Source organism: Salvelinus namaycush, chromosome 39 (assembly GCF_016432855.1).
Source record: "Salvelinus namaycush isolate Seneca chromosome 39, SaNama_1.0, whole genome shotgun sequence".
Classification (NCBI taxonomy): domain Eukaryota; kingdom Metazoa; phylum Chordata; class Actinopteri; order Salmoniformes; family Salmonidae; genus Salvelinus; species Salvelinus namaycush.
Window position 1 is genome coordinate 9,855,555 of NC_052345.1, and position 27,569 is coordinate 9,883,123.

The following is a 27,569-nucleotide window of genomic DNA, read 5'->3' on the forward strand; positions in this document are numbered from 1 at the left end:
AGGTCAGCATAACTTAGTCCCCCAGAAATACTCACCCTTTAAGAAGTTTAGCTGCTTGACTGTGAAACGTGCGTGTGAACTCATTATCATGACAGCAATGAATATCAATTCTTTCTGCAAAACCATTTGCTACTACACTATTACAAATCATGTTATTTACTATGCATAGCTTAAAATGGACACCGTTTATTTGCTGGCTTTCCATGTAATGTTTTCACCATCCAACTAACTAACGCCGGCTTTTTGCCTTCTTTCATTTTGTAATACGCTTCTTAAGTTCATGTTTGTTTTTCTTTGGTTTCTCCGTCCGTCCCTTCATCAGTTACTAAGAGACGCAAGGCTCATCTGAAGAGACTGGACCGCAGATGGACCTTGGGGGGCATAGTGAACCGCCAGCAGAGTCGAGGTGAACACACAGTCAACACACAGTCAACACACACACACAAACACACACACACACACACACACACACACACACACACACACACACACACACACACACACACACACACACACACACACACACACACACACACACACACACACACACAAACAAACAAACAAACAGACACTCTCAAGTGGCCTCTCTCAGAACCACACACATACACACTCATTCCTTCATCGTAAGAAAACTCATTTTAAATCCATGAACTCCAGCTTAACGCCAACATCACAAACAGCACATTGGGTGGTCGTGTAGATTTCAGCTCCCCGAGTTACATTTACCACACTTTTCTCTACTTTTAGAAAAATCATTATTTCTTCATTATGCTCTGCGTAACAGAATAATGTACTAACATTAAACAGATGAGATAATGAGGGGTATTTGATTCAGACATCACAACAGTAACAACCTTGATGGCTAATAACTGCTCAACATTACTGTGTGCAGTGCTACTTCATGTACTTATACAACTCCCTCCAGGTTCAGAACCATTCGATTTTAATGACTGAGCATTTATTGGTAAAGATATGTTCTCACACTCTTGAATGTATCACGTTGCCAAGCTCCCCTGGACACTGCAATACTGGAATACGTCTCAATGGAGAGTTGCTGTTGAGTCATAATGAATTCTCTTTGATGGACCCAGACAGACATGAGCCTATGTCTCATATTGTCTAGTATTTCATCAAACTGGTCCAAGGTCAGCTTTGCATTTATCCTCTAATGGTTATGGTTAGAATCCGGCTAAGGTAAGCTGATCCTAGATCTGTGGCTATTAAAAGGCTACTTCTACCCATATTTGATAAAAAAAAGTAGTCACTATATTGAAGGATGAAGTTGTTATATACGCTGATTGAAGGTCTGTTAGATGTTCTCTGTCATTGATATAGATAGGATTTGGGGAGGCTGATCCTAGATCTGTGTCTGTGGCTCTAATGAGACCAGGAGAGATCAGCCATCTGGTTTTAGGATTAGTTTTAACCCACTCACTCCACCTGGCTCTGTCTTTTGTCTGTTTGTTTACTGAAACTGACCTGGGACTCATATAACTTCCCAGGCTACCAATAACATACATGGGGCGTGACTCACCTGGTATAGCTTAACTCTGATCCCAGACCAGTCAAAGAGACAATAAACATAAGTGACTCAGCAGAGCTCATCCAACACAGGGGGAACTTGTGTCAGATGGTATGAGTTAGTGCCTGTGTTGATGAACTTTATACAGGCCTACGATGACCTATATACTTCATGGCCAGGCGTTTTTCCTAACCACATGACCTGACCAGGAAAAACTCCACTTCCTATTTGTAGTCTTACTAATTTATAACTTGGGACATCGTTTTTCCTTTTTAGATCCTCAGGAAAAACCCCAGGTCCTATTTATACTGCACAGGAGAAAAAATACTAGTTCAATACCCAGCCAACGATTTCCATGTGATGACTACATCCAGCTCTTTTGGATACTTTTGGTGAATGTACTAATATGGGATGCCAGAGCCTCGCCATAGTCTCCAGCCAGAGCTGAGCGAAGCATTTACAGTTAGGTAGCTAGCTCTCTCAGAGGAGTAACAGCAGGATGAATGGGCTGGCTGGAATAGGCTGGTGGAAAGTGTGAATGTGGGGCAGTAGCCCGTACTGAAGCCTGGCTTTAATCACAGACACGAGCCTATAACAGTGGATGGAGCCACTTTTGTGTGTGTCAGCCACTGATGTAACTGTTGCCATGAAGGACTCAGGACAATCATTGCGTGAGGCATAATTAGTAGGCATTGTCATGTCATGTATTTGTTTGTAGTACTACTGATATTGATTACTGCATTGTCGGGGAAAGAGCAAACAAGAAAGGCATTTCACTGTACCAAAACCTTGATATCAATATTCTATACGAATATCATATCCAACCTCCCAGATGACTTCACTTGAGACTCTGGGTCAACGTACTGTACATGCCTGTGTAAGGATGTTGTACTAGAGACATCAACCAGCAAAAACAGATAGTAGTGATATATTGTCCCCTGTTGCGGCTGACACATTTTAACAGCCAGGGTTTCAGGTCATTTGGCAGTCCAACGTTGCTTTCAGCTGGCACCATCAGAAGCACTGCTGCATGCTAACTCATTTATGACTTCTGGATTAGAGGTCTTGTTTCCACCCTACAAAATTATCCCACCATGAAAATACTGCTGACTGTGGTCGGAAACTTTGTTTTTGAATTTGTTCCTTTTTCCACATCTCTAATTCTCTAATTCTCTCTCTCTCTCTCCCCCCATCTTTGCCTGGCCTTCCTTTTTACTCATTCCTTTTGTCGCTGTTCTGAGGTGGTAATGAGAGTTATGAATGCCAGGCGAGGCATGTTTGTATCAAGCAGCGCCTTGAGGCAGCATGCACAGACCATTTCAAGCAGTGCTGAGGGATTAGTGCTTTTTGGGGTCGGTTCGGTTTCAGTTCGATTATAAAAAACAAACGCGGTTTTCGATAATTTAAAAAAAACATTACATTCATTGTGAAATAATGGCATTAAAATGATTTTAATGGGAATTACAAAGCCAAAAATAGTGAACATTCAATTGCCCAAACATTGAAAATATTCTATTGTCTCTGTCAGGTCCACATTGGGTAGACATCAATAGAAAGAAGAAAAAAAATCGCTGTGAAATAATATTTCACTTGTGTATATTACTTTGTTTTATTTGATGACTTTATTATCTTGAATTCCTTAAAGTCATCATCTCATCTCTGCTCAGGCCGTAAAAGCCAAACAACATTATCTCTGTTCTCCCCACGTTGTACTGTCTTTAGTCACTCTATTTAGCTAAACTAGCTTGCCTTAGTATGCTGCAGAGCTGTCTTCTGACAAAATCATTTTACTAGTCCTTCAAAGTAGATAAGGCACACTTTGACAAACTGTCTCTATCCCTCTCTCTCATCATTGAGTACAGTCCTCTCTCATGCAGTCTGTGTATAGTAAAAGTCTATCCATCTCTGTCTGCACCAAAAAGAACAGGTGCAATGGATTATGGTCATTGTAGTTAATTACCTAATTTCTGCACTGAACTAGATTGAATATTTGCCTAATGAAAACTACAACTCCCTTCAGCCAGGTGTCCCACATAGTTCTTGACTTGATTTATTATTATTTGATTTCTCACTGGAGAAATGGAGTGTTGGGCTCACAAAAAAACTAAACTAAATGGAATTCAAAAATTGAACCAACGTCGGATAATCGCTCAGCACTCGTTTCTAGGAAGCTAAAAGTAGAGTTAAGCGTATCAGGGACATGATCATTGACCATAAAGAATACTTAGAATTACTCTGCCCTGAGTGTTTTCTCCATAGACATACATAATGGATAAATACTGTATCTCATGGTTCACTCTTTGAAGATGCACTCTTGTCATTAGACATGGACTCTTTCTTAATTTATCTTTCCACGATTACATAAATACTCTACCAACCTCCTTCTCAACCTTATTGCAAGAGTTTTGAGAAAGAGGTGAGGAGAGAAGATGGGAGGAATTAAGGAAAGATCCATTGAGAAAGAAGCATGCATGAGTTAGAGAGGAAAGTAGGGAGTCTAACCTTACAATATTAATGAATTGTCTTCTTAACAACTTATCTGAAACTACCCCGAAACACTCTTTACTAATGGAATACTTGACCCATTTGCTAAGAAATATAATATTTTCCCCAGTAGTCAAGGTTTTAGTTACTGTGGAAACGAGATAGTAAACATTGTAAGGAGGGAAGATAAGTGCCAGGTGCTAAATCTTATGGATTAACACCACAGAGGAGGAAGCAAAATTGATTACTTTGTTGTTGTTCCTTCCCTACATCAGGTCAATCGGTCTAAAGTTGTTAACTTTATCGCCAAAATACTCCCAAAGAAGACAAAGGAGGAAGCTAAATGGATCGCTTTGTTATTGTTTCATAGTCCACTTACTCTGACCCTACCTCAGGTCAATGGGCCTGCCTTTGGTAACTTTATCGCCAAAAATACTCCCAAGAAAAACAAATGGATCCCTTGTTATTGCATTGTTCGGTCAAACGCACAAATTCTTCTGACCCAATGTTAGGTCAGTACAGTCTGATTGACTGGTCCGATGAAATCCATAGGTGTTGATTGGCTAGTGACAGCAGGATGACCTCACCTCATTGATTACCTCATCTGTTGTTGACAGGGCGAGTCGTTGGGTCAAACACTCTATCCATTCTCCTCCACCCTGTTCCTCTGTCTGTATGTCTAGAGAACGGGATCAGTTACAGCAGAGTCTAATGTGATTTATGGCAGTGTGCTGATAACCTCCTTCTCAACTCACTGTTTGGGGCTTTGGGCCCAGCTGACTGGTCAAACATTCACTAAGACGGTGTGAGACACATACAGATACACAGATACACATACAGTACATGTCCAGAAAGCATGCTCACACACGTGATACGTATGTTTGAATACACACACACACACACACACACACACACACACACACACACACACACACACACACACACACACACACACACACACACACACACACACACACACACACACACACACACACACACACTCACACCGTATTCCCTCTCCACCTGCAAGTACTCAGACATCCTCAACCACACCCACACACACACACCCACCCTACACACACTCCCTGTGCTACCCAGTCCCAAAGCCCCTAGACATTCCTTACAGCTCTCTATAATTGACCCAAGCCCCTCAGCTCCCTCTGGAATGACAGGCAGCAGTAGAATGTGTTCCCACTAAAACCTCACCTCACCCCACCCATTGTAAACAGACTGACACACACACACATTCACACCTCTGAAATCCCTGTTTCTCCTGTTTCACTTCCCCATCCCACCCAGGGACACATTGGCTGTGTCCCAAATGACACTATAGTCATCCTATAGTTCACTATTTATTGCATAGTGCACTGCTATTGACATAGTCACAAGCCATTCTCACTGGACCAACTCCGATTCTCTCCCTGTCTTTATCCCCATTCCCTCCCATGCCCCTGTATATCCAACCCATTGACGCAACAGCTGCTTAAAGTGGCCCTATCTATCTACCCCCCACTACTACCTCTCATACTTACACTTGGCTTTTCCCACAGTAGTTGAATCCCCCTACGGATCATCCCACTCTAGAGTGGCCGCGGGGATTTCCCTTGTCTCCAAGTGGAGCCAGATAAAGATCTGAGAGCTTCCACAGGTTCCTTCTCTCCAACAGGGAGGCTCTGGCTCCACACTGCAGCTCTGGAGCTCTGCAGCCATTTCAAAGGGATCCAGTCTGCAGTGTTGTTCACTCAACAGTGTTTACAGTGGCTTGTGAAAGTACTCACCCACCTTGGTATTTTTCCAATTTTTTCACCTTACAACCTGGAATTAAAATAGATTTTTGGGGGTTTGTATAATTTGATTTACACAACATGCCTACCACTTTGAGATGCAAAAACAAACAAGAAATAAGAAAAAAAATAAAGAAAACTTGAACGTGCATAACTATTCACCCTCCCAAAGTCAATACTTTCTAGAGCCACCTTTTTCAGCAATTACAGCTGCAAGTCTCCTGGGGTATGTCTCTATAAGTTTGGCACATCTAGCCACTGGGATTTTTGCCCATTCTTCAAGGCAAAACTGCTCCAGCTCCTTCAAGTTAGATGAGTTCCACTGGTGTTCAGCAATCTTTAAGTCATACCACAGATTCTCAATTGGATTAAGGTCTGGGCTTTGACTAGGCCATTCCAAGACATTTAAATGTTTCCCCTTAAACCACTTGATTGTTGCTTTAGCAGTATGCTTAGGGTCATTGTCCTGCTGGAAGGTGAACCTCCGCCCCAGTCTCAAATCTCTTGAAGACTGAAACAGGTTTCCCTCAAGAATTTCCCTGTATTTAGTGCCATCCATCATTCCTTCAATTCTGACCAGTTTCCCAGTCCCTGCTGATGAAAAACATCCCCACAGCATGATGCTGCCACCACCATGCTTCACTGTGGGGATGGTGTTCTCGGGGTGATGAGAGGTGTTGGTTTTGCGCCAGACATAGCGTTTTCCTTGATGGCCAAAAAGCTACATTTTTGTCTCATCTGACCAGAGGACCTTCTTCTATGTGTTTTGAGAGTCTCCCACATGCCTTTTCGCGAACACCAAATGTTTTTGCTTATTTTTTCTTTAAGCAATGGCTTTTTTTCTGGCCACTCTTCCGTAAAGCCCAGCTCTGTGGAGTGTACGGCTTAAAGTGGTCCTATGGACAGATACTCCAAACTCCGCTGTGGAGCTTTGCAGCTCCTTCAGGGTTATCTTTGGTCTCTTTGTTGCCTCTCTGATTAATGCCCTCCTTGCCTGGTCCATGAGTTTTGGTGGGTGGCCCTCTCGGTTTGTTGTGGTGCCATAATCTTTCCATTTTTAAATAATGGATTTAATGGTCCTTCGTGGGATGTTCAAAATTTGGGATATTTTTTAACTCAACCCTGATTTGTACTTCTCCACAACTTTGTCCCTGACCTGTTTGGAGAGCTCCTTGGTCTTCATGGTGCCACTTGCTTGGTGGTGCCCCTTGCTTAGTGGTGTTGCAGAATCTGGCACCTTTCAGAACAGCTGTATATATACTGAGATCATGTGACAGATCATGTGACACTTAGATTGCACGCAGGTGGACTGTATTTAAATAATTATGTGACTTCTGAAGGTAATTGGTTGCACCAGATCCTATTTAGGGGCTTCATAGCATACATATACACGCACCACTTTTCTTTTTTTTCTTTTTTTTTTCTTTTTTGAAACAACAATTTTTTTCATTTCACTTCACCAATTTGGACTATTTTGTGTATGTCCATTACATGAAATCCAAATAAAATCCATTTAAATTACAGGTTGTAATGCAACAAAATAGGAAAAACGCCAAGGGGGATAAATACTTTTACAAGGCACTGCATTATGGGTCCGCAGTGGGTCCTGGCTGGGTTGCCTCTGTCGCATTCTAGCTGTGATAAGGAAGGGGTTGAGAGTGTTGTGGATGTGATGAGAGGTTCGGCCAGTAGAGGGTGCTGTTTTGTGTTTGTATTGGAGGATACGTTTGGAATGAATACAAATAAAACAGATAAAATGGATAACTGGGTGGTTCCCGATACTTTTACCTCTGTGTTGCTTTCTAAGAGAACATTAATCGATTGAAATACTTTGGTTGTTGCAGTAGATATCTCTTGACTGGGAAATTCAATGGGAGTTCTCCAAGGGGTTCATTACTGGGATTTACTGAACAGAAATGTTGATTCTCTCCTTTTTTTCTGTCCTTCCTTCCATCGACCCGTGTAGAAGAGAAGTACATGACGGTGCAGCCGTACGCCAGCCAGGGGAAGGACGAGATCGGCTTTGAGAAAGGGGTCACCGTGGAGGTCATCCAAAAGAACCTGGAGGGCTGGTGGTACATCAGGTGAGCATCACCTCCTCCCATTTGTCCTTATGGTGGAGGGCTTCCTATGATTGGTCCTCACTATGGAGTGACAGGCACCTTAGCCAAAGGAAAACAAAACATTGCTCCGGGTTAGAATTCACACCTATTAGTGATTTTATGTTGGATTGGCCCAGTTCCAATTACAATTAAATCCTACACTCCCTTCAACAAGACCTATAGGCTAGGGAAGTGAGTGAATGATCATATTGGAATCGGACCAAAAGTGAATGTACATTTTCTCACACTCTAATGAAACGAGTCCCCAGAGAGAGCGTTTATATCATTATTTTCGGAGATGTGATCAAGGCAGAGGTACATCTTGTCTGTTGAATGGTATTGTAAACCATTAACATGTGGCTCGTTGGAGATCCGGTGAATGTGTTGTGTGTGATCTGTTCGGTGGAAGAGCGACAGAGTGTGTTGCATGCTCAGTAAATGTGCATTTCCTGGCCTGTTGTTTGTAGCTTCCTCATGGCCCCGAAGGCCTTGTGAGCTCCACTCCCCAGCGGATGATTACCACATGCTACTCTGGCCTCTGCTCTGGCTTAAAGAACAGGCCAGAGGCACCTTGATAGGGGAGGACGGGCTCATAGTAATGGCTGGAACGGAATCAATGGAATGGTATCGCACACATCAAACACATGGTTACCTTGTGTTTGATAACATTCCACTTAATATGACCCCCCCCCCCCCCCCCCCCAGCAGCCTACTGGCTCACACACCCCACAGTGTTCTACTGCTCTGCTCAGAATCAGGCTATGTTCTTCTATGTGTATGAGGACATCTAGTGGTCGTAGACAGTCAGTGGGAGAATAAACAAAAATAAAGACTCCCTTTGACATCGTAAATAATTCTTGCATACTTGTCAACTTTGGCTGACAATGTAGTAAGATGTTTTACTGTTGATGTACCAGTAGTATTACTGACGGACATAACGTGGAAGTAATTACAGTGTATTGCTTGTAATGACTTTGTAGTCAACACAAGACGCACTTTTTGACCGGTAAGGGTTACTGTTTGACCGGTAAGGGTTACTAAAGGTAACGTAAAGGTAATGGCGGACTGAACGAAGTTATGTAGAGCACCTCAAGATAAAACATAATATTCGAAATATCTGCTAAATTAGACTAAAATATTAGCACTAAATAATCTGGTGGGTGATAACCTTCAATCTGGATAATAACACAAAACAAATCCTAAGACTAGAGACATTTATCGACAAATATTACGAAAACAAGCAACACCCAAAAATGACGGAGAGTAAGACAGGGGAACCGATTCAAAAACGAAAACGTGACTCCTCAACCGACACTGATGATCTAATATTCTCACCACCGGCAATGGTAAAGGTCGAAACCGATCTGTTAAAATCAATAAATGACAAACTGGGTATACTTGAATTAGTTAGTAAAGATATAAAAGAGTTGAAGGCAAGCCTAGAGATGAGTGATGAAAAAGCTGCGGCTTTGGAGAAGGAAACACACGCGCTAAAAGGGACAGTCAATAAGATTGAAACCGAAATGAATGAATTTAAAAAGGAGAACAACGTTCTGAAGGAATGCTTACTGGACATACAAACTAGATCCATGAGAGAGAATTTGGTACTTACAGGTATCCAAGAGAAAGAAGGAGAGGTTCCTGAATCTGTAGTTAGAGAGTTCCTTTTTGCAGCGCTTCAGATTCCACGCGAAGTTATCGATAAGATCCAACTTGAACGTGTACACCGCCTCGGACAGAGAGGGCAGAGGTACGAACGCCCAATCGTTGCCAAATTTGCTTCATTTAAAGATAAAATAATGGTTAAAAGCCTGGGTAAAAGACTTGCTGGGACCAAAATTGGCATGAATGATCAGTTTCCGAAAGAAATTGCAGAACGGCGCAAAGTTCTGTATCCAATTTTCAAAGAAAATAGATTAAAAGCGAAACGAGTAGCTCTCGTCGTTGATAAACTATATATTGATAACCAGTTGTTCAGAGACACAAAGATTACTCCATGGTTATTTTAAAAATTACAAAGTTCTCATAGATGAGGAAAATAAACACAATTCAAGCCCGGTTACTGATTGTAACAATACAATACAAAATATAGCTTTTATATAAATCTTCACATATAACTAATTGAACACAAGCACTATTTCTACATAGTGAAGATAAAAACTAAGTAAACAGAAGGCACAGTATGTGTGGATGGTGTGGTGTGTGTTTATTTTTATTTGTTATGTTTGGAAAGTTGAGTGAGTGAGTAATGAAATAGTTGCATATCCCAGAGCCAGTGTATTGCTGTGGGCCGGGTATGAGAGGGCTTTCAATGTTGTTCAGATGATGGATATACTTTTATAATGAATTATACGTCTTATTTATTTATTGTCCTATCATGGGGAACTACATTTTTTAAATAAATTATATCTAATTATTTATTATCCTATTTTAATGGTACGGTCCATGGCCCTATACCCTAGACACCCACATGAATGGCCCAGATACTAAGGAGAAGTCCCTAACTGTTTTATGTGCATGCTGTAAGCGGTCTGTATGCAGCCAAAATGAGGTCAGGGACCAAGAGCAGCACTGCCCCCTCAAGATTCTGAGCCTGCTTGGCAGGGTTGGTCCTGCAAAGCCAAAGCCCCCTAAAGGGAGAGCATAATAAACAAGGAAATTCTCAAAGCTGCTAATGAGAACCTTGACGACCTTGTACCTAGCCGGTGGGGATTCCAGTGGGGTGCCCCCACCCAGGCAGTGGCAGTGCTGGCAACACTAGCTGCAGTAACCCATGGGGAGGGGGTCACACTCGGACATTCAGAGAGGGGGTATATTATTGTGGCCCTGGTGGCACGAAACCAATCGGACTGCATGGAGATGCTTGGGAACATGGTCAAAATGGATGACCGTATTGTGGGTGTTTCAGGAAGAAGGTGTACATTTGACCTCCATCATCTAGGATGTGACAATGGTAAATAAATCTCTACATTTATGCTCATTTTTTGCGCGGTCTTGCAGGCCTTCTCATGCAGCTGCAACTGCAAGTACATTTGTAAATCATGACCCATCTTGAGTTGGGCTCTGGGATGGTGCAATTGTTGAGAGGGTGAGCTTATGGTTGTGTGGGGGTAAGGGCTGAATGTGTGTGGGTGTATGTGTGTATCCCACAACTGTTGCGAAGGAAGAAGTAAAAGATGTTAGGGACTATAGAGGATGATTCACAGCAATATGTAATAAAAATCGAGGTGAGGGCGATGGAAATGCATTTGGCAATGGATCTGCTTCGGTTCGGTGGATGGCGCTGTGTGCACTTTTCGAAGGATGGATCCCAGTCGGTCCGGGGCTGTGCGATGCGGGGGGTCGGGGGTGGTCTGCCGGGCATTGGGATGACAACCCAACTCGAGATGGGGGCTTTTGGCGGGTGGAATAGTGGGGACCAATTGGAGGTTTGCTTAGTGGAGATGCAAATGTCATGGTACAACTATATAGAAACTCAATCATTATGTTACTTTTTAATAGGACGTTTACAAACATATATTTTGATAAAAATAATTGAAAGGTGTGTCTCATTATGGTAAGTGGTGAAATAAGTATAGCCAGTTACAATTGTAATGGCTTAGCAGATAATAAGAAAAGACGATCAGTATTTACCTGGCTAAAAGAGAAGGATTATAATATCTACTGTTTACAGGAAACCCATTCGACAGTTTTAGATGAAGTTTTGTGGAAAAAGAACTGGGGGGGCGAAATATATTTCTCCCATGGGCAAAGAAATTCAAAAGGGGTGATGGTTTTAATTAATAATAACTTTGATCCAAATGTGCAACTTGTCCAAACAGATCCTCAAGGTAGATGGATTATTTTAAATATGTTATTGGACAATAAACATATATGGCTTATTAACCTATACGGTCCGAATAATGATGATCCAAGCTTCTTTGACAATATATATAAGAATGTATCAACTCTACAAGCAACACTAGACTCTATTATTATAGTGGGAGATTTTAATACGGTCTTAAATACCTCTATGGACCGGAAAGGAAATCACACTACAAACTATCACCCTCAGGCACTTAAGGAAATCAGGAATGTCATGGATATATTGGAATTAGTGGATATATGGAGACTTAAATACCCTGACCTAGTGAGATATACATGGCGGAGGCTTAATCAAGCTAGTCGCCTTGACTACTTTCTTATATCATTCTCTCTGGCACCAAAAGTTAAAAAGTGTTTGATAGGGGACAGAATGCGGTCGGACCATCACATAATTGGCATATATATTACTCTTACAGAATTTCCACGTGGAAGAGGATATTGGAAATTTAATCAAAGCCTACTAGATGATAAATTGTTTAGAACTAGGACAGAAGAATTTATAACTGACTTTTTTAGACATAACATAGGTACAGCAGATCCCCATATTGTATGGGACACTTTTAAGTGTGCCTTTAGAGGCCATGCAATTCAGTACTCATCTATAAAACAAAAGCAATTTCGATCAAAAGAGTCCATATTAACAAAGGAAATTGAAGGACTAACAGTACAGTTAGATAACAATAAAAACGGTACCATAGAGGCACAGAATAAGTTAGAGGAAAAACAAAAAGAAATGGAGGAACTTATTCAAGAAAGATCCAGTGTAATATATTATAAAAATAAAGCGAACTGGATGGAATATGGGGAAAAATGCACCAAATTCTTTTTCAATCTTCAATATAGAAATGCTACCAAAAAAAACGTATTAAAACTTGTTACAAATGATGGAGTCACGCATGATTCACCAAATGATATTTTGAAAGAGGAAGTAAAGTACTTTAAGAATATATTTTCGTTTCAGGCTCCTCCATCTCCACTAACTGAAACTAATTGTATGGATTTTTTCCCTAATAATAATGTAAAATTAACATCTGTACAGAAAGACTCATGTGAAGGCCTAATTACAGAGGAGGAACTACTTGATGCAATTGGGGCCTTTAAGGATGGGAAAACTCCAGGACTGGATGGCATACCAGTGGAAGTATACAAACATTTTTTTGATATACTCAAAGGACCATTATTAGCTTGTTTTAACCACTCCTATATAAATGATAGATTATCAGACACGCAACAAGAAGGTGTGATATCATTATTACTGAAACAGGACCCAAGTGGTATATATAAAGATCCAGTCCATTTAAAAAATTGGAGACCTCTTACACTTCAGTGTTGTGATGCAAAAATCCTAGCAAAATGCTTGGCGCATAGAATAAAAAAAGTTTTGTCAGATATTATTCATCCTAATCAGACAGGTTTTTTACATGGACGATACATTGGAGATAATATAAGGCAAGTACTGGAAACAATAGAACACTATGAAATATCGGGGACACCAGGCCTGGTTTTCATAGCTGATTTTGAAAAGGCTTTTGATAAAGTACGACTGGAGTTTATATATAAATGCCTAGAATATTTCAATTTTGGGGAATCTCTTATAAAATGGGTAAAAATTATGTATAGTAACCCTAGGTGTAAAATAGTAAATAATGGCTACATCTCAGAAAGTTTTAAACTATCTAGAGGAGTAAAACAAGGTTGTCCACTATCGGCATATCTATTTATTATTGCCATCGAAATGTTAGCTGTTAAAATTAGATCAAACATTAATATTAAGGGATTAGAAATCCAGGGCCTAAAAACTAAGGTGTCATTGTACGCTGATGATTCATGTTTTCTTTTAAAACCACAACTAGAATCTCTCCACGGCCTCTTAGAGGATCTAGATACATTTGCTATCCTCTCTGGATTAAAACCAAATTATGATAAATGTACCATATTACGTATTGGATCACTAAAAAATACACATTTTACATTGCCATGTAGTTTACCAATTAAATGGTCTGACGGTGATGTGGACATACTCGGTATACAAATCCCAAAAGAAAGAAATGATCTCACTCCAATAAATTTTTATAGAAAGTTAGCAAAAATAGATAAGATCTTGCTACCATGGAAAGGAAAATACCTGTCTATTTGTGGGAAAATCACCCTGATTAACTCTTTAATCATATCACAGTTTACCTATTTGCTTATGGTTTTGCCTACACCTAGTGACCTGCTTTTTAAATTATATGAACAAAAAATATTCAATTTTATTTGGAACGGCAAGCCAGATAAAATTAAAAGGGCCTATTTATATAACGAATATGAATTCGGAGGGCAGAAAGTATTAAATATTAAAGCATTAGACCTCTCACTAAAGGCATCAGTCATACAAAAGTTATACTTAAATCCAAACTGGTTCTCTAGTAGATTGGTACGAATGTCTCATCCTATGTTCAAGAAGGGCCTTTTTCCCTTTATTCAGATTACACCTGCTCACTTTCGGTTGCTTGAAAAGGAAATAATCTCCAAAATATCTTTATTTTTTAAACAAGCCTTAGAAAGTTGGTTGCAATTTCAGTTTAATCCACCTGAAAGGACGGAACAAATAGTACAACAAATCTTGTGGTTAAATTCAAATATAGTAATTGATAAAAAAACTGTATTTATCGAAGAAATGTTTAAAAAATGTATAATTTTTGTGAATGATATCATAAATAGGACTGGTGGAGTAATGTCACACATGCAGCTAACACAGACATATGGAAATGTCTGCTCTACCCAAAATTACAACCAATTAATTGCAGCATTACCACAAAAATGGAAGAGGCAGGTGGAAGGGGATAAAAGTAAGGAACTTGTATGTCGGCCTTATATTAAAGAACATAAATGGTTAAAGAAAAGTGTGATAAATAAAAACATATACCAATTTCATTTAAGGACCAAAAAACTTACAGCTGTGCCATATAAATTGCAAAATAGTTGGGAAGAGATTTTCGATGTACCCATTCCATGGCACATGGTTTATGAATTGATACGCAAAACAACGCCGGATTCAAAACTTCGAATTTTTCAATTTAAATTATTGTACAAAATTCTTGCAACTAATAGAATGTTATATATATGGGGGATACAATCTTCCCAGCTCTGTAGATTCTGCTGTGAGGAGGCAGAGTCATTAGACCATTTATTTTGGTATTGTCCGCATGTAGCTCGTTTTTGGTCACAGGTCCAGGAATGGTTGAAGAATTGCAACATTTGCGTAGAACTAACGCTACAGATAGCAATACTGGGGGATTTGAAAAGCCATAGTCAATCAATCAATAATATCATAATTATTTTAGCAAAAATGTTTATTTTTAATTTACAATCCGTGGAAGCTATGAGAATAGGAAGATTCAAATCTTTTGTGAAGCATCACAGCACAGTTGAAAAATATATGGCAAATAAAAATCCGAAATGGATGATGTTGGAAGATAGATGGGAAAGGTTGAGTGGAGCTGAAGGGTGGGACTAATAACAAGATAAACAATGTAGGGCATACGGGATCTGTGAAATGTGTATAGGTGCGGAGCTATTGTGAAATAGCACAGTTACAAGTGGAAATCAAACTGGATGGACAACAGAAATAGAGGAAGGACTAAGAACAAACAAGAGAGAACTATTATAAAGTAGACTGTGTCTGTAAAATGTGTATAAGATGTATAAATTGAAGGTAAAAACAGAAATGTTTATCAGTTTACTCCAATTGGGGGATCAGTGGTAGGGTTTGCGGGGAATAATAATAAAGGTATACTCTTTAAAAAAAGTATGTATGTCTATGTAGGTATGTGTATGTATATATGTGTATATGTATGCATACGTGAATGGATATATATATTTACCCCAAAAAATATGGGGGATTGGAAATGATGCAGACAATTACATTGGAAGCAACATTCTTTCCGCAATATTAAGCTGATCCACCCCCCAAAAAAAAAAAAAAAAAAAAGGGTTACTGTTTGACCGGTAAGGGTTACTGTTTGACCGGTAAGGGTTACTATTTGACCGGTAAGGGTTACTATTTGACCGGTAAGGGTTACTGTTTGACCGGTAAGGGTTACTATTTGACCGGTAAGTGTTACTATTTGACCGGTAAGGGTTACTATTTGACCGGTAAGGGTTACTGTTTGACCGGTAAGGGTTACTATTTGACCGGTAAGGGTTACTATTTGACCGGTAAGGGTTACTGTTTGACCGGTAAGGGTTACTATTTGACCGGTAAGGGTTACTATTTGACCGGTGAGTTAACTTCCATTCTGCTGCTAGGTACCTGGGGAAGGAGGGCTGGGCCCCGGCCTCATACCTGAAGAAGATGAAGGAGGACTTCTCATCCCCGGGCAGGAAGAAGACCCTGACAGGCCCTGTGGAGATCATCGGCAACATCATGGAGATCAGCAACCTGCTCCAGAAGAAGTCCAGCAGTGAGAAGGTAAGGTTTTAAGATTTCACTTTTAACTTAATATTTCATTTGATTGAACTTTTTAGTTTTTAAGCACTTTTTTCTATTTTATTAGCTTTTGTTTGATTTATGTCTTGTATTGTATAGTGTTTATTTTACTATAAAGCGTGTTGCCATTTTAAATGCATTTTAAATAAAGTTTGATTTGATTCAAAGGATGTCCAAACGGATGGAGATTCCACCAGTCCTGAGCGCCACATCTCCAAGAGTGAGATCAGCCTGCCCATGCCCTATGCCCCAGGTTACAACCCCAGCCCCGACCACGGCCCAGGTCCGAGTCCCAGTCCTGGGCTGAGTTCTGGATCTGGGATGGGTACCTCCAGTCCTAGCCTGGGCCCTGGTGCTAGTGGTCCTCTACAGGACAGTAAGGGGAAGATGGAACCTGGTTCCCCTGCTGTAGCACGTGTCGCTCCACACAGAGTGTCGATAGGTGAGTGTCATCGATTATGGAGTTGTATGGTGATTCAAATTAGACTATTTACTTGACTGAAGTAAAATATTGTTTTCTTCTTGCATAGGCTTTGAGGCTATAGGTAAGACATGGAAAGACGAAGGTGTATAGTGTGAATCTAATATTAGACTAATGTTTGGGTGCTAATATATATCTATTAGACTAATATTTGGGTGCTAATATATATCTATTAGACTAATATTTGGGTGCTAATATATATCTATTAGACTAATATTTGGGTCCTGGGATATATTTGTGTAACTAATATTTGGGTGTAATAAAATGCAATAAAAACATATATAGTGCTGAGTGATATAACATTTTGATTGGGGTTTTACGGATATACTAAGGTTTGTACTCGTCTGGTATGTGTTTTTGCAGTGTGTACAGTAGACTACTAATTGCACTTCTATCAGTTCTACATTTGACAGTAAATGAGGCTAATCTATGATTCCATTCATTAGGCTCTCCCAACCTCCGACAAAAACCCCCTCCTAGAAGAGAAACAAATCTGGTAAGTCACTTTCAAATACAGTATGTATCAGAAAACGTTTTTTTTTTTTACACATAAACATAGAACATTGAACTCAAGATTGCTTCTTTTTCTATTCCTCTTGTTTGTGCAGGGCTTCCAGTTACCCAAGCCACCAGAGCCCCCTACTGTGGAAGCAGAGTACTACACCATCGCAGAGTTCCAGTCCTGCATCTCTGATGGCATCAGTTTCCGTGGAGGACAAAAAGCTGACGTAAGCACCCAGAATCATAGAGATACAGTATCTATACAGATATTTAGTTTCTGGATAGATGGATAGGCTACTGTCTATATGATCTATCTCTATGCTCAGAACTGCTGTACATATGTCGGTATTGAAATCTGTCTGAGCACATTAAATGTTAATGACACCTGACAGCTCACCAGAGACACAACTGCTGAAGCTTCATAGATAGATATGGCCTTGACGGTCTGTTCATTTTGATGATGCTGGCAACATACTGTATAGAGGCCAATTGGATGTCAGGGTAGACATTTGAACTTAGAAGAAGCGAGCTTGTTTTGATTTCTCTAACCGTCGCACCAAGAATGATACCCAGAATATGTAGGATGTAGGATCTTAATTTGAGCCAGTTTGCTACAGCAGGAAAATAATCCTGCAACAACAGTTCATTGGGATTATTATTATTATTATGTGGATTATAATCATTTTTGTAAATTTGAAATTTCAAAGTGGAAATTTCACTTCAGAAGCCTTTTAAAATCTCAAATACACTACAAGTTTTAAATGTCTTGCGTTGCAGGAAAGTTGTCCTGCAACGGAGTGATCAAATGAAGGTCCTACATCTGTAAATGGGGAGACTGATTTTGTGATAGTGGAGGAGATGTTAGAGGGAGGGAGAGAACAGCAGTAGAACACTATTACTCTGACCCTCTCCCTATGCATTATATATTCCAAGTTCTCCTGCAGCAGGGTGATCAAATTAAGATCCTACATCTGCATAACCGCAGTGCTCAAGAGATCTACATGTATGAGAAACATTGTCTGCTTCCAAAATGGCACCCTATTCCCTTTATAGGACACTACTTTTGACCAGGACCCATTGTTAAAAATACTATTTTCATCAGTGTGAAGTTCAAGTGAGTGTTTATTGTAAAGCGATAGTTCCATCAAGTGTGTATCTGACTGTTGGTTATCTTCCCACCTCTCTTCTCTGTAGGTCATAGAGAAGAACTCCGGGGGCTGGTGGTATGTCCAGATCGGGGAGACGGAGGGTTGGGCCCCCTGCTCCTACATCGACAAACGCAAGAAGCCCAACCTCAGCCGACGAACCAGCACGCTTACCCGCCCCAAAGTCCCGCCCCCAGCTCCACCCGCCAAAAAGCAAGACTCAGAGGAGACGCCCTCACCTTCACCCAGTCACTCCATCTCCTCATCGTCCAAAGCCCCAGAATCCCCTAGTCGGCCCGCAGTATACGAGGAACCAGAATACGACATTCCCGCCGTTGGATGCGAGGGCGAGTCGGACACAGATTCCCTGAAGGGAGAGACAATACATCGCCCCCTGGAGGTGAAAATCAACAGTGTGGTCTGTGAGAAGTACCGTAATTCTCCTCCGGTCTGCAAGACCTCCCCTGTGATTATCAGCTATAGAAGAAGGTCCTTCAGGTCTGTTGAAGAGATGGTCAAGGAGGAATGTATCTATGAGAACGATGGCTTCAGGCGCAGTAGTGGTGATGAAGGGGCTTTGGCCAAAGGCTGCGGCGGTTCCAACTCCCCAAGGATCTACCACTCCTCAACTGTACCCCGCAAACCCTCAGGGTCTTCACCTCTAGCAGGGGGAAAGCCATTGAAGAAGATCGCCTCGGAGCTGAGCCGGAGCCAGTCCCTAGCCAAAGCCGACACCAGCCCCAGGTCGTCCTCAGACGAATCAGGTAGAGGTTCCAGGAGACCTCCAGGCATCAGGACGGTGGAGCAAAGGATAGGCCAGAGCCCCTCCACCAAGCTCAAGCCCTCGGTGAGGCCTAAACCTCTCCTCACCACCAAGTCAGAGCCACAGTGCTCCGAGAGGATGGACATCACTTCCCTGAGACGCCAGTTGAGGCCCACGGGTCAACTCCGGCATACCGTCCATGGGCTCAAAGACTCAGAGACGTCCTCTGTCATCTCGTCGGAGGACTCCCATTCTTCCCGCAACAGCACCTCAGACCTCTCCTCCATCTACTCCAAGGGGAGCCGGGGAGATTCTGATCTGGAGGGGTTCAACTTATACCGGACCACAGACGCCTACGACAAGGTCCAGGAGTCAGAGCTGAGCTTTCCATCTGGGGTGGAGGTGGAGGTCCTGGAGAGGCAGGAGAGCGGCTGGTGGTACATCCGCTGGCGGGACGAGGAAGGCTGGGCGCCCACATTCTATTTGGAGCCCATCCGCCAAGGGAGGAACGGCGGTGGGTCCGAGTCTGACGGGCAGCGCTCTGGGTCGGGCAGCGGCACTGGGAGCAAGTCCAACAGCCTGGAGAAGAATGAGCAGCGCGTGCTGGCGCTCAACGACATCAACCTCCAGGGACTCACCAACCACCACCAGGTACACCACACGCCAGGGGGTCTGAGATCGAGGAACACTCCCCCCATCCCCTCCAAGCCTCCGGGGGGCTTCTCCAAGCCGGCTGTGCTGGTTAACGGCGCTGTGAGAATGAGGAACGGTGTGGTGAGACCGCAGTCCGCCGTCAGACCCCAGTCCGTGTTCGTGTCTGTGCCACAGCCCGCCATGGACAGTCAACACTACATGACGAGTTCCCTAAGGCGGAACGAGTCATTGGCCGCCCACAACCAGTACCGTACGGACCAGTACCTCTCCGGTTCCGCTACCCTCGGCGTGCGCCGTAACTCCTCTTTCAATGCAGTGCGTGCGCAACCCGTCACAGTCGAGACCCGATCGAGACCCTCAGATCGCTCTATCACCACCAGGGGGTCTTCGGCGGAACGATTTGGCGCCGGTGGCGGGACGGACGCCTTGAGCAGGGTTGGGGTTGTTGTGCAGCGTAATGGTATCCCCGTCTCCACAGTCAGGCCCAAGCCTATCGAGAAGAGCCAGCTGATCCATAACAACCTGGGGAGGGAGGTATATGTCTCCATCGCTGACTACCGGGGGGACGACGAGACCATGGGCTTCCCTGAGGGCACCTGCCTGGAGGTTCTAGACAGGAACCCCAACGGGTGGTGGTACTGCCAGGTCCAAGATGCCCTGCACCCCCGCAAGGGCTGGGTCCCCTCCAACTACCTAGAGAGGAGGAAGTAATGGCCTAATAATAATAACAATGTCCCCCTTTGATGATGTCACTAAGAATATTGGTGGTGACATCACTCCATAAGAATGTTACCCTACAAGAGCTACCACAAGCAATATGCTTCAAATATGTAAACAGATGATTGATTCTGAAAGACTTTATGTAAAAAAAAACATGTTGTTTTAACCTTATAATGAGAAAGAGACACTTTTATTTCTGGTTTACTAAAGTGTACACATGAAAGACTAAAAGTCCAGATTGTTGCCTGCGATATGGGATGTAACGAGAGACTGAAAACGGGGTTGGCCACCCGCCGGGGTTAGAAACACAAAGATGTTTTTGGAACTTTGGAACGATGCGATTTGACACAACACCTTCTAGAAGGGGTTTACATTAGAAAGAGAAGATAGCTGGGCAATGATGGCAAGCCTTATACCTGCCCTTGTGACTCTAATGCCAAATAGGTGCCTTTCGTAGATGATTAACTGAATGGGGGTTTGAAGAAGTGGACGGAACATATCAGTGATTCAATGTCATTACCAAATGTATTACTGTGCCATAGGCCTATGAGCATGAATACCACCAAAATTATTTTTGTAACGTTCAAGAGAATCACTTGAGTAGAAGTGTTTAGGAGCGTTACCGAGCGAATAGGATCAATCTAGAGTGTTGTAGTATTATGAATAAAATAAGAAAAAAACAAGAGAACGGGAGAGATATCAGTGACTCTCAGTGAGTCACAATTGACTCACTGAAAATGACTAATCCTTTGATTATCTTTTTTAGACATTACTGTATGTTTTGTTCTTTAATGTCTTTGTGTGTCTTTTTGTCTGTCCTTAGAGATGTATTTCTGCTTTCTTGTGTAACACTCCACTGACAGCCCAGAATTGGAAAGAGTCAAAGTTTCCTCTCTCGGATATTCAATTCTCTGAAGTTTCACTGACGGAATATCTATGTTGAGGTACACGTAATTAGACGAACTTTGTAGTTTCACCCCATTTTTGGAGTCCCACTTCTTATTCTAAATTTTCAACCAAGCCTACAGTATCTTGCACACAAATAAAGCCGAAACCTGTCAAGCTTGAAATCTAATCAAAGTATACTTATTGGGAAATAAATTTCAATTGAAGGTGCTTTTCAGTTTAAAAAAAAATTACCTACCACCAAGATATTACTTTACACAATAAGTTTTAATATTGTCTGTCTGTATTAGTCCCAGACAAATATATTTGTATATATGCTTTACTGTATACAGTATAGCAACCGCAATTGCAGTTGCACAGAAAATAAGTACAGGAAATATGGCTTAATAATGATCTTTAAATCCCAGGGATATATTTACATAGCCTCGAGCCCACAATGTGATCAAACCAAAGAGGAATATCATTTCATTGGCTATTTTGTAGCTTTCCTATTTTAACGAGTGCGCTGAGAGCCTGGAAGCAAGTTCAGGGAGTGTGTTTTAATAAATAAATGTAACATAATACAAAACACAAACAACGCACCTGCAAGAAACAGAAACAATGACGCCTGGGGAAGGAACCAAAGGGAGTGACGTAATATAGGGCAGGTAATCAAGTAGGTGATGGAGTCCAGGTGAGTGTCTTTATGCGCTAATGTGCGTAACGATGGTGACAGGTGTGCGCCTTAACGAGCAGCCTGGTGACCTAGAGGCCGGAGAGGGAGCACACGTGACAACTATTTATTTATGGATACAAATAGCCTAATATTCTAAAAAAAATACCTAAAACAAAGTTTAAAAAGTGAAGAATAAAAAAAATTATGTTTTGATAACATCTGGACTCAGTTAATGTTCTGAACCCAAATAAAAGCATGTTGAAACATGCGGATATTGCTGTGCAGTATTGGTTTATGTGGTATGCAATAAAGTTTATGTTCACTTCCTTGCTTTAAAAGTAGTTTGGTATCTACTGGATTTAGAATAGTACTGCAGGACTATTTTGAGTTATTACTATTTACTTATAACGTTTTCCCCAAACACAATACTGATATTAGTTCAAAACGATCCCCAATTGAAAATCCAAATGAAGTACTATTTCAACTGGCTGGTGTTCAAGACTGCTGAAATATTTTTCTAACAGTGTGTGACATTTTTCATGACATTTTCTGCTGGACAGTATTATAGTATTAAACAAAGTATTGTACCTGCTAGATCGCAGTTATATCTGTTTTAGCCAACCATAGTTGTTTTTTGTTGTTACAGTGTGATCACACATAGACAATAATGAAGATTGAAGTTCCGTTTTTTGTGAATTAATGCACTTTAACACTTGTTTACGGTGCATTAATGTAAAGATGCAGTTGAAATACTCAGCATATTATTTATTGATTTTTTAAAAATAACTATTTAATAAGAGTATTTTTTTACCTCAAGTTTTTCAACCCCTGTCTTTTCACAGGAGTTGCAAAATATCTCATTCATTGGAGGATGCCAAAGCTCCTCACAATATAATAATTGGATACTGTACATGGTACTCTCTTGTGGGAGACAAATGCTACTGCAACATATTTTTTTCATGTTGCCCAACAAACCGGCAGTTACAATGCAATACCAAATGCACTGCTGGTCAGTGAAACTACCAACTACAAAATGCCTGTACATAATTGAATGTTTTCAAATATTAATGCAGCTAAGAGTCGGTTTTTTTTTGTAGTTTGTAAAAAAAATTGTTCACTTTATTCTATTTGGCTATCTTTTTTTTCAACCTTCTAAATGACTTTTTCCCCCCATGCTGTGTGCTGCAACTAGCAAAATCATGGACACTTCCTTTCTCCTTATTGGTCTGTACGTAATGCCTGATTCAAATCGTATTTATTTTGAACTAATGTTTATACCTCCCATTTGTGGTTTGACAATCAAATATGTATCCACTGCCTCACTAGACTGGACTGTCAACCTAGTACAAAAGTCAATAATGTGTGATATACTGTGTCATTGTTTTGACATTTCTACAGTCTATTTGGTATGAATTTCAAGCCGTTGCATACAGATCTATAGAAGCTGAAGTTAGTTCTGCTTCACAAATGGAGGGTAAAATGCTCTTTATCTCACCCATCATATCCTATCTAAAGCAATGGAAATCAATAATTAGGTCTATGTATAGTACAACTACAGTTGATACAGAACCCCTTGAACCCCTAACCCATCTCCCTCCCCTCGACGAAGGCATTATGTAAACGTGTTGAATCACCCATAACCTTTCGCTTCAGCCCATATTAATGCATATCGCTATTGTTTAATTGAGCTCAATTTACATGGCTTCTCTGCCTGCGCCTGCAAATTACAAGGGAATTGTAATGTGTCAAACTTGTCTTTTTCATATTGTATTTTAAAAATGTTTAAATAATTTGTTCAATGTTTTGGTCAAAATGATCATTTTTGTCTGATTTGTTTTTCGTTTTCACCCCATTGTATTTGAACATCTTTCAGAAATGTAATAATGAGGAATTGTGCAATAGAAATAGGCATCTTTAAAAAGCATAGCTAGAGAAAAACATGATCAACATTACCTCCTCTTTCAACATGTCTAAGGATATATGATACAAAAATATATTGTCTATCCCTTAATCCATTCAAGCCATCATCGGTCATGTAAACACCTTTAGGTCATGACTCATTTCAGGTCCACTGCTTTTTTCATATTAGCCTTTTTCAAAACAGCAACAGTTGCTAATGGCACTAAACATACTCCAATCCCATTGGAGATGCTTACTTCCATTGAGCTACACAGCACAACATGTTGTGACATGATGGACAGGATTTTTAACCAATGGCCACGTAAGAATCCCTTCTGGTCCTTCCTCCTGGCTAGCGTGTGTGGCTAGTGGACTGTGAATGGCACCGGCAGAACCCAATGACCCGGGTTCCGACCTCGTTAACATCTAGCTGTTCTCTACCACAGATCCACAGCGGTAAGAGTTGTGTCAGCATCGAGGGCCTCTAGGTACTCACCAGACTGCCTTCGAGCTGTCACGTTTGTGCCTGAACAAAATGTTTTTGTCCTTCGAGTATCTCTCTCCTCCACCTACTGTACGCAGATGCCTCCATGCCATTTGAACACAAGCCATGCCGGCCTCTTCAGCCCCGTTGCCATGGCAAGAGTGACATTTGTAACCATCACAGATGTCAACCGCGTAATGTAAACTGGGAGACTGTTAACCGGTAGTCTTGTAGGGAAACAGTGATGTGTACTACAGGGCCATCGTAGTTTAATCCATCCGCTTCCAAACCTATACCTACCACCAAATATAAGAAAACACTTTTTTTTAAATGTATCTCCATGTCCTCGATTAAGCCCCATGGGAATTCATTTCAGACTTGACCATGTTCAGAATGTTTAGAATCTTCTGAGGAGAAAGAGAGAAAATACTACATGGGTTTGGTTCTTTGTCCACAGATTACAACAGTGATGTTCTTGAGGTCCACTAAAGCTGGTTAGTTTAAAAGTTTCCTCTACAGATGATTTTTTTCACTTATCCCCACATAACAGTTAAGGTGCTTCCCGGCTTTGGAAGGTCTCGGTTCATTTCTTTTCCCCTCCAGTAGGTTTGATAGGGAAGAAACACACACACCCTTGAGTTTTAACTTTGGTGGAGGGTGCCACAGATTTGTGGTAAAGTAGCACCCATGCACGGGCCACACACACACACACACACACACACACACACACACACACACACACACACACACACACACACACACACACACACACACACACACACACACACACACACACACACACACACCGACGAGGGATGCCATTCATGTCAGAGGGAATAGATTAGAGCCTCTACCATATTTGCGAATTCAGCCAAGTGAGACCGTCCCTACTGACGCCACACTGCCTCGACTCTCTGCCCCTGCCTCCTTTCTCTCTTTTTATTTTAACAAATTGGCGGGCCTTCTCGAGCGTGACGTTCCCTTAAGCCTAGTAATCCTAGATAGCACCAGCCGGAATGTCCTTTTTCCTTCCCGGATCTTTTTTTCTACTCTTCCTTTACTAGTGCCTCCTTTCTCACTCTTTGGCCTTTTCCTCCATACTTCCGCCATGTTCTTTTTCTTTCTTTCGCCTCAACCAAAGCTAGTAGTTCCCAGTGCCAAAAGCTAGTCACTTGAAGAAAGAAGAGATTGCATATGTTGACTGTATCTAGTGTATGAGGTTTGGGTCGTAGAAGCATGTGAAGTGAGATATTGTGTGTTGCTGTGTTTGAGAGAGGACGTGTGCACTGTGATGAGATGGATTGCGTGCAGGTGAGGTCAGGAGAAAGATAGGAGGAGGTCAGGGATGAGGTTGGTTGTGTGTGGGGTGCGTCGGGAAACCTGAGATGGATCAGATTGTGGATTGTAGATGACATGGCAAGAACGAGAGAACGAGACAGAGATAGTGAACGAGAGAGAGTGAGAATGAGAGAGAGAAAGAGAGACAGGAGCTGGATACAGTTGTGGACATTGTGCTCCTCTGTTCATGCTGACTAGACTTCCGTTAAAACCAGCAGCAACAGCTTCCATCAGAGACAATGAATAACACTGCATCATACTTCCTCCTCTTCTCCCATCTCCCACGGCTTGGGCTAATGAACTATCCAATGTACGATGCGTGGCTGTGAAATCTCATTATCAAAACACCATTTTAATTGCGGTAGTTAAAGGTTTGAAGGCCAGTAATTCTCGCGCTGGTGGCGCCCTGATAGCGGGGCAGCACAGCCACGAGGGGCTAATCTAAAACAAATGAGATTGCGGCTGTCGAAGATGGATAGATGCTCTCACTCTTTGTCGCTCTCGTTCTGTCTCTCTACAGCTTTTTAGCGGGTGGCATATTAATCATGTGTCTGATTTATTCAGCTTTATATAATTTGCTGTGGTGAAGCTTCAACTTCTGTCTGATGGCTTATGCTGTCCTGGTGTGAAGGGAGAGGCTGGAGAGCCAGGTTAATGAGAGAAAGGGTAGGTTAGGGGGGTAGGAGATGTGATGTTTTGAGAAAGTTAGTATTAGGTGTTTGTGAAAGGGGTGTGAGGTGTTTAACCTAAGGGTTGTTTTTAGTAGGTATTTTTAACGGAACTTTTTTAGAGTTCATTTTTTATGTTGTTTGCTCATGAAGGAAGTCAATGAATGAAAGAAAAGAAGAAGAAAAGGAGAGGGATGAAAGCTTACTCAGTGCTAGAACTGATGGTAACGCTTCAGACAGGTGGAATGGGACTGCCGACTACGCCAAGTGTTACTTAACACAATTACTTAGCACAACAGGTGGCGTCGGGGCATTGTTTAGAATGCTAATGTGTCGCTTGGCTGAGGAATAGTGCATGCTGGTTCTTTTTTGTGTTTCCTGCTGTGCTGAGACTCTCACTGTTTGACTTCCTGTTCTAATTACTACTTTATACTCTCTTTAATTAACCCTCAGACAGATGCATCATGTCATATCACTCTTAGCAATAACTGCTCACACTGCTTTAAACTACCTTCCTTTTTTTGTATGGGTACCAATTTGGACCATATTTATTGCCACATCCATCTTTTCTGGAGGGAGTATTTGTCAGATAAAGATGTGTGTCATTTGATGGGTCACCGAATACATTTTAGTTGGCGTAGTCAAAAGTCTTGTTATTACCTAAGATCAGGCCTTCATGAGCATTCTCTGATGCCAGTTATAGTCTAATTCCTATTTACAGTAGAAAGTAGTGTGGCAAATCTCCAACACTGTCACAAAAACCTAATTTGTAGACAAGGCCTCAAACCAAAGTTATACTCTCTAAACCTATGCTCTGTAAACCGTCTAGGTCCTTATACCCAAACTTGAAACAATAATGACCCACTACCAGTATGTCAACTCTGTTACATCATACCACCAATGCTTCGAGTTGGACCAAAGGAGTTGCTATAGTATTTGTTTTTCTCTCTTTCTTTATTTGCATTATTCTTATGCAACATTTGTGTTCAACTCTATAGAGACAACTCTGGAGACTAGTCCTGTTTTCAAAAGAAAGGTGTCATGGGAGGATGGAGTTCAAGAGAAACGTGTTTTCTGATTCCTTTTGTAAATGTCACCGACGTGAGTCATTCGGTGTGACAGAATGTA

At 41.5% G+C, this 27,569-nt stretch overlaps 1 protein-coding gene across 2 annotated transcripts in view; it reads left to right on the forward strand.

Annotated features, from left to right (window-relative positions):
• LOC120032833 (SH3 and PX domain-containing protein 2A-like) overlaps positions 1–21,976 on the forward strand; it is a 124,841-nt gene extending 102,865 nt beyond the window's left edge. The window contains exons 9-15 of one of the 2 annotated variants that reach the window (XM_038979035.1): positions 323–406; positions 7,757–7,874; positions 16,047–16,209; positions 16,396–16,669; positions 17,155–17,204; positions 17,317–17,436; positions 18,404–21,976. In XM_038979035.1, coding sequence (XP_038834963.1) covers positions 323–406; positions 7,757–7,874; positions 16,047–16,209; positions 16,396–16,669; positions 17,155–17,204; positions 17,317–17,436; positions 18,404–20,482 — 2,888 coding nt within the window. In that variant the 3' untranslated portion in view covers positions 20,483–21,976. The remainder of the gene's footprint in view (positions 1–322; positions 407–7,756; positions 7,875–16,046; positions 16,210–16,395; positions 16,670–17,154; positions 17,205–17,316; positions 17,437–18,403) is intronic. The other variant, XM_038979036.1, reaches the window with a different exon arrangement.
• The last annotated feature ends 5,593 nt before the right edge of the window (positions 21,977–27,569 follow it).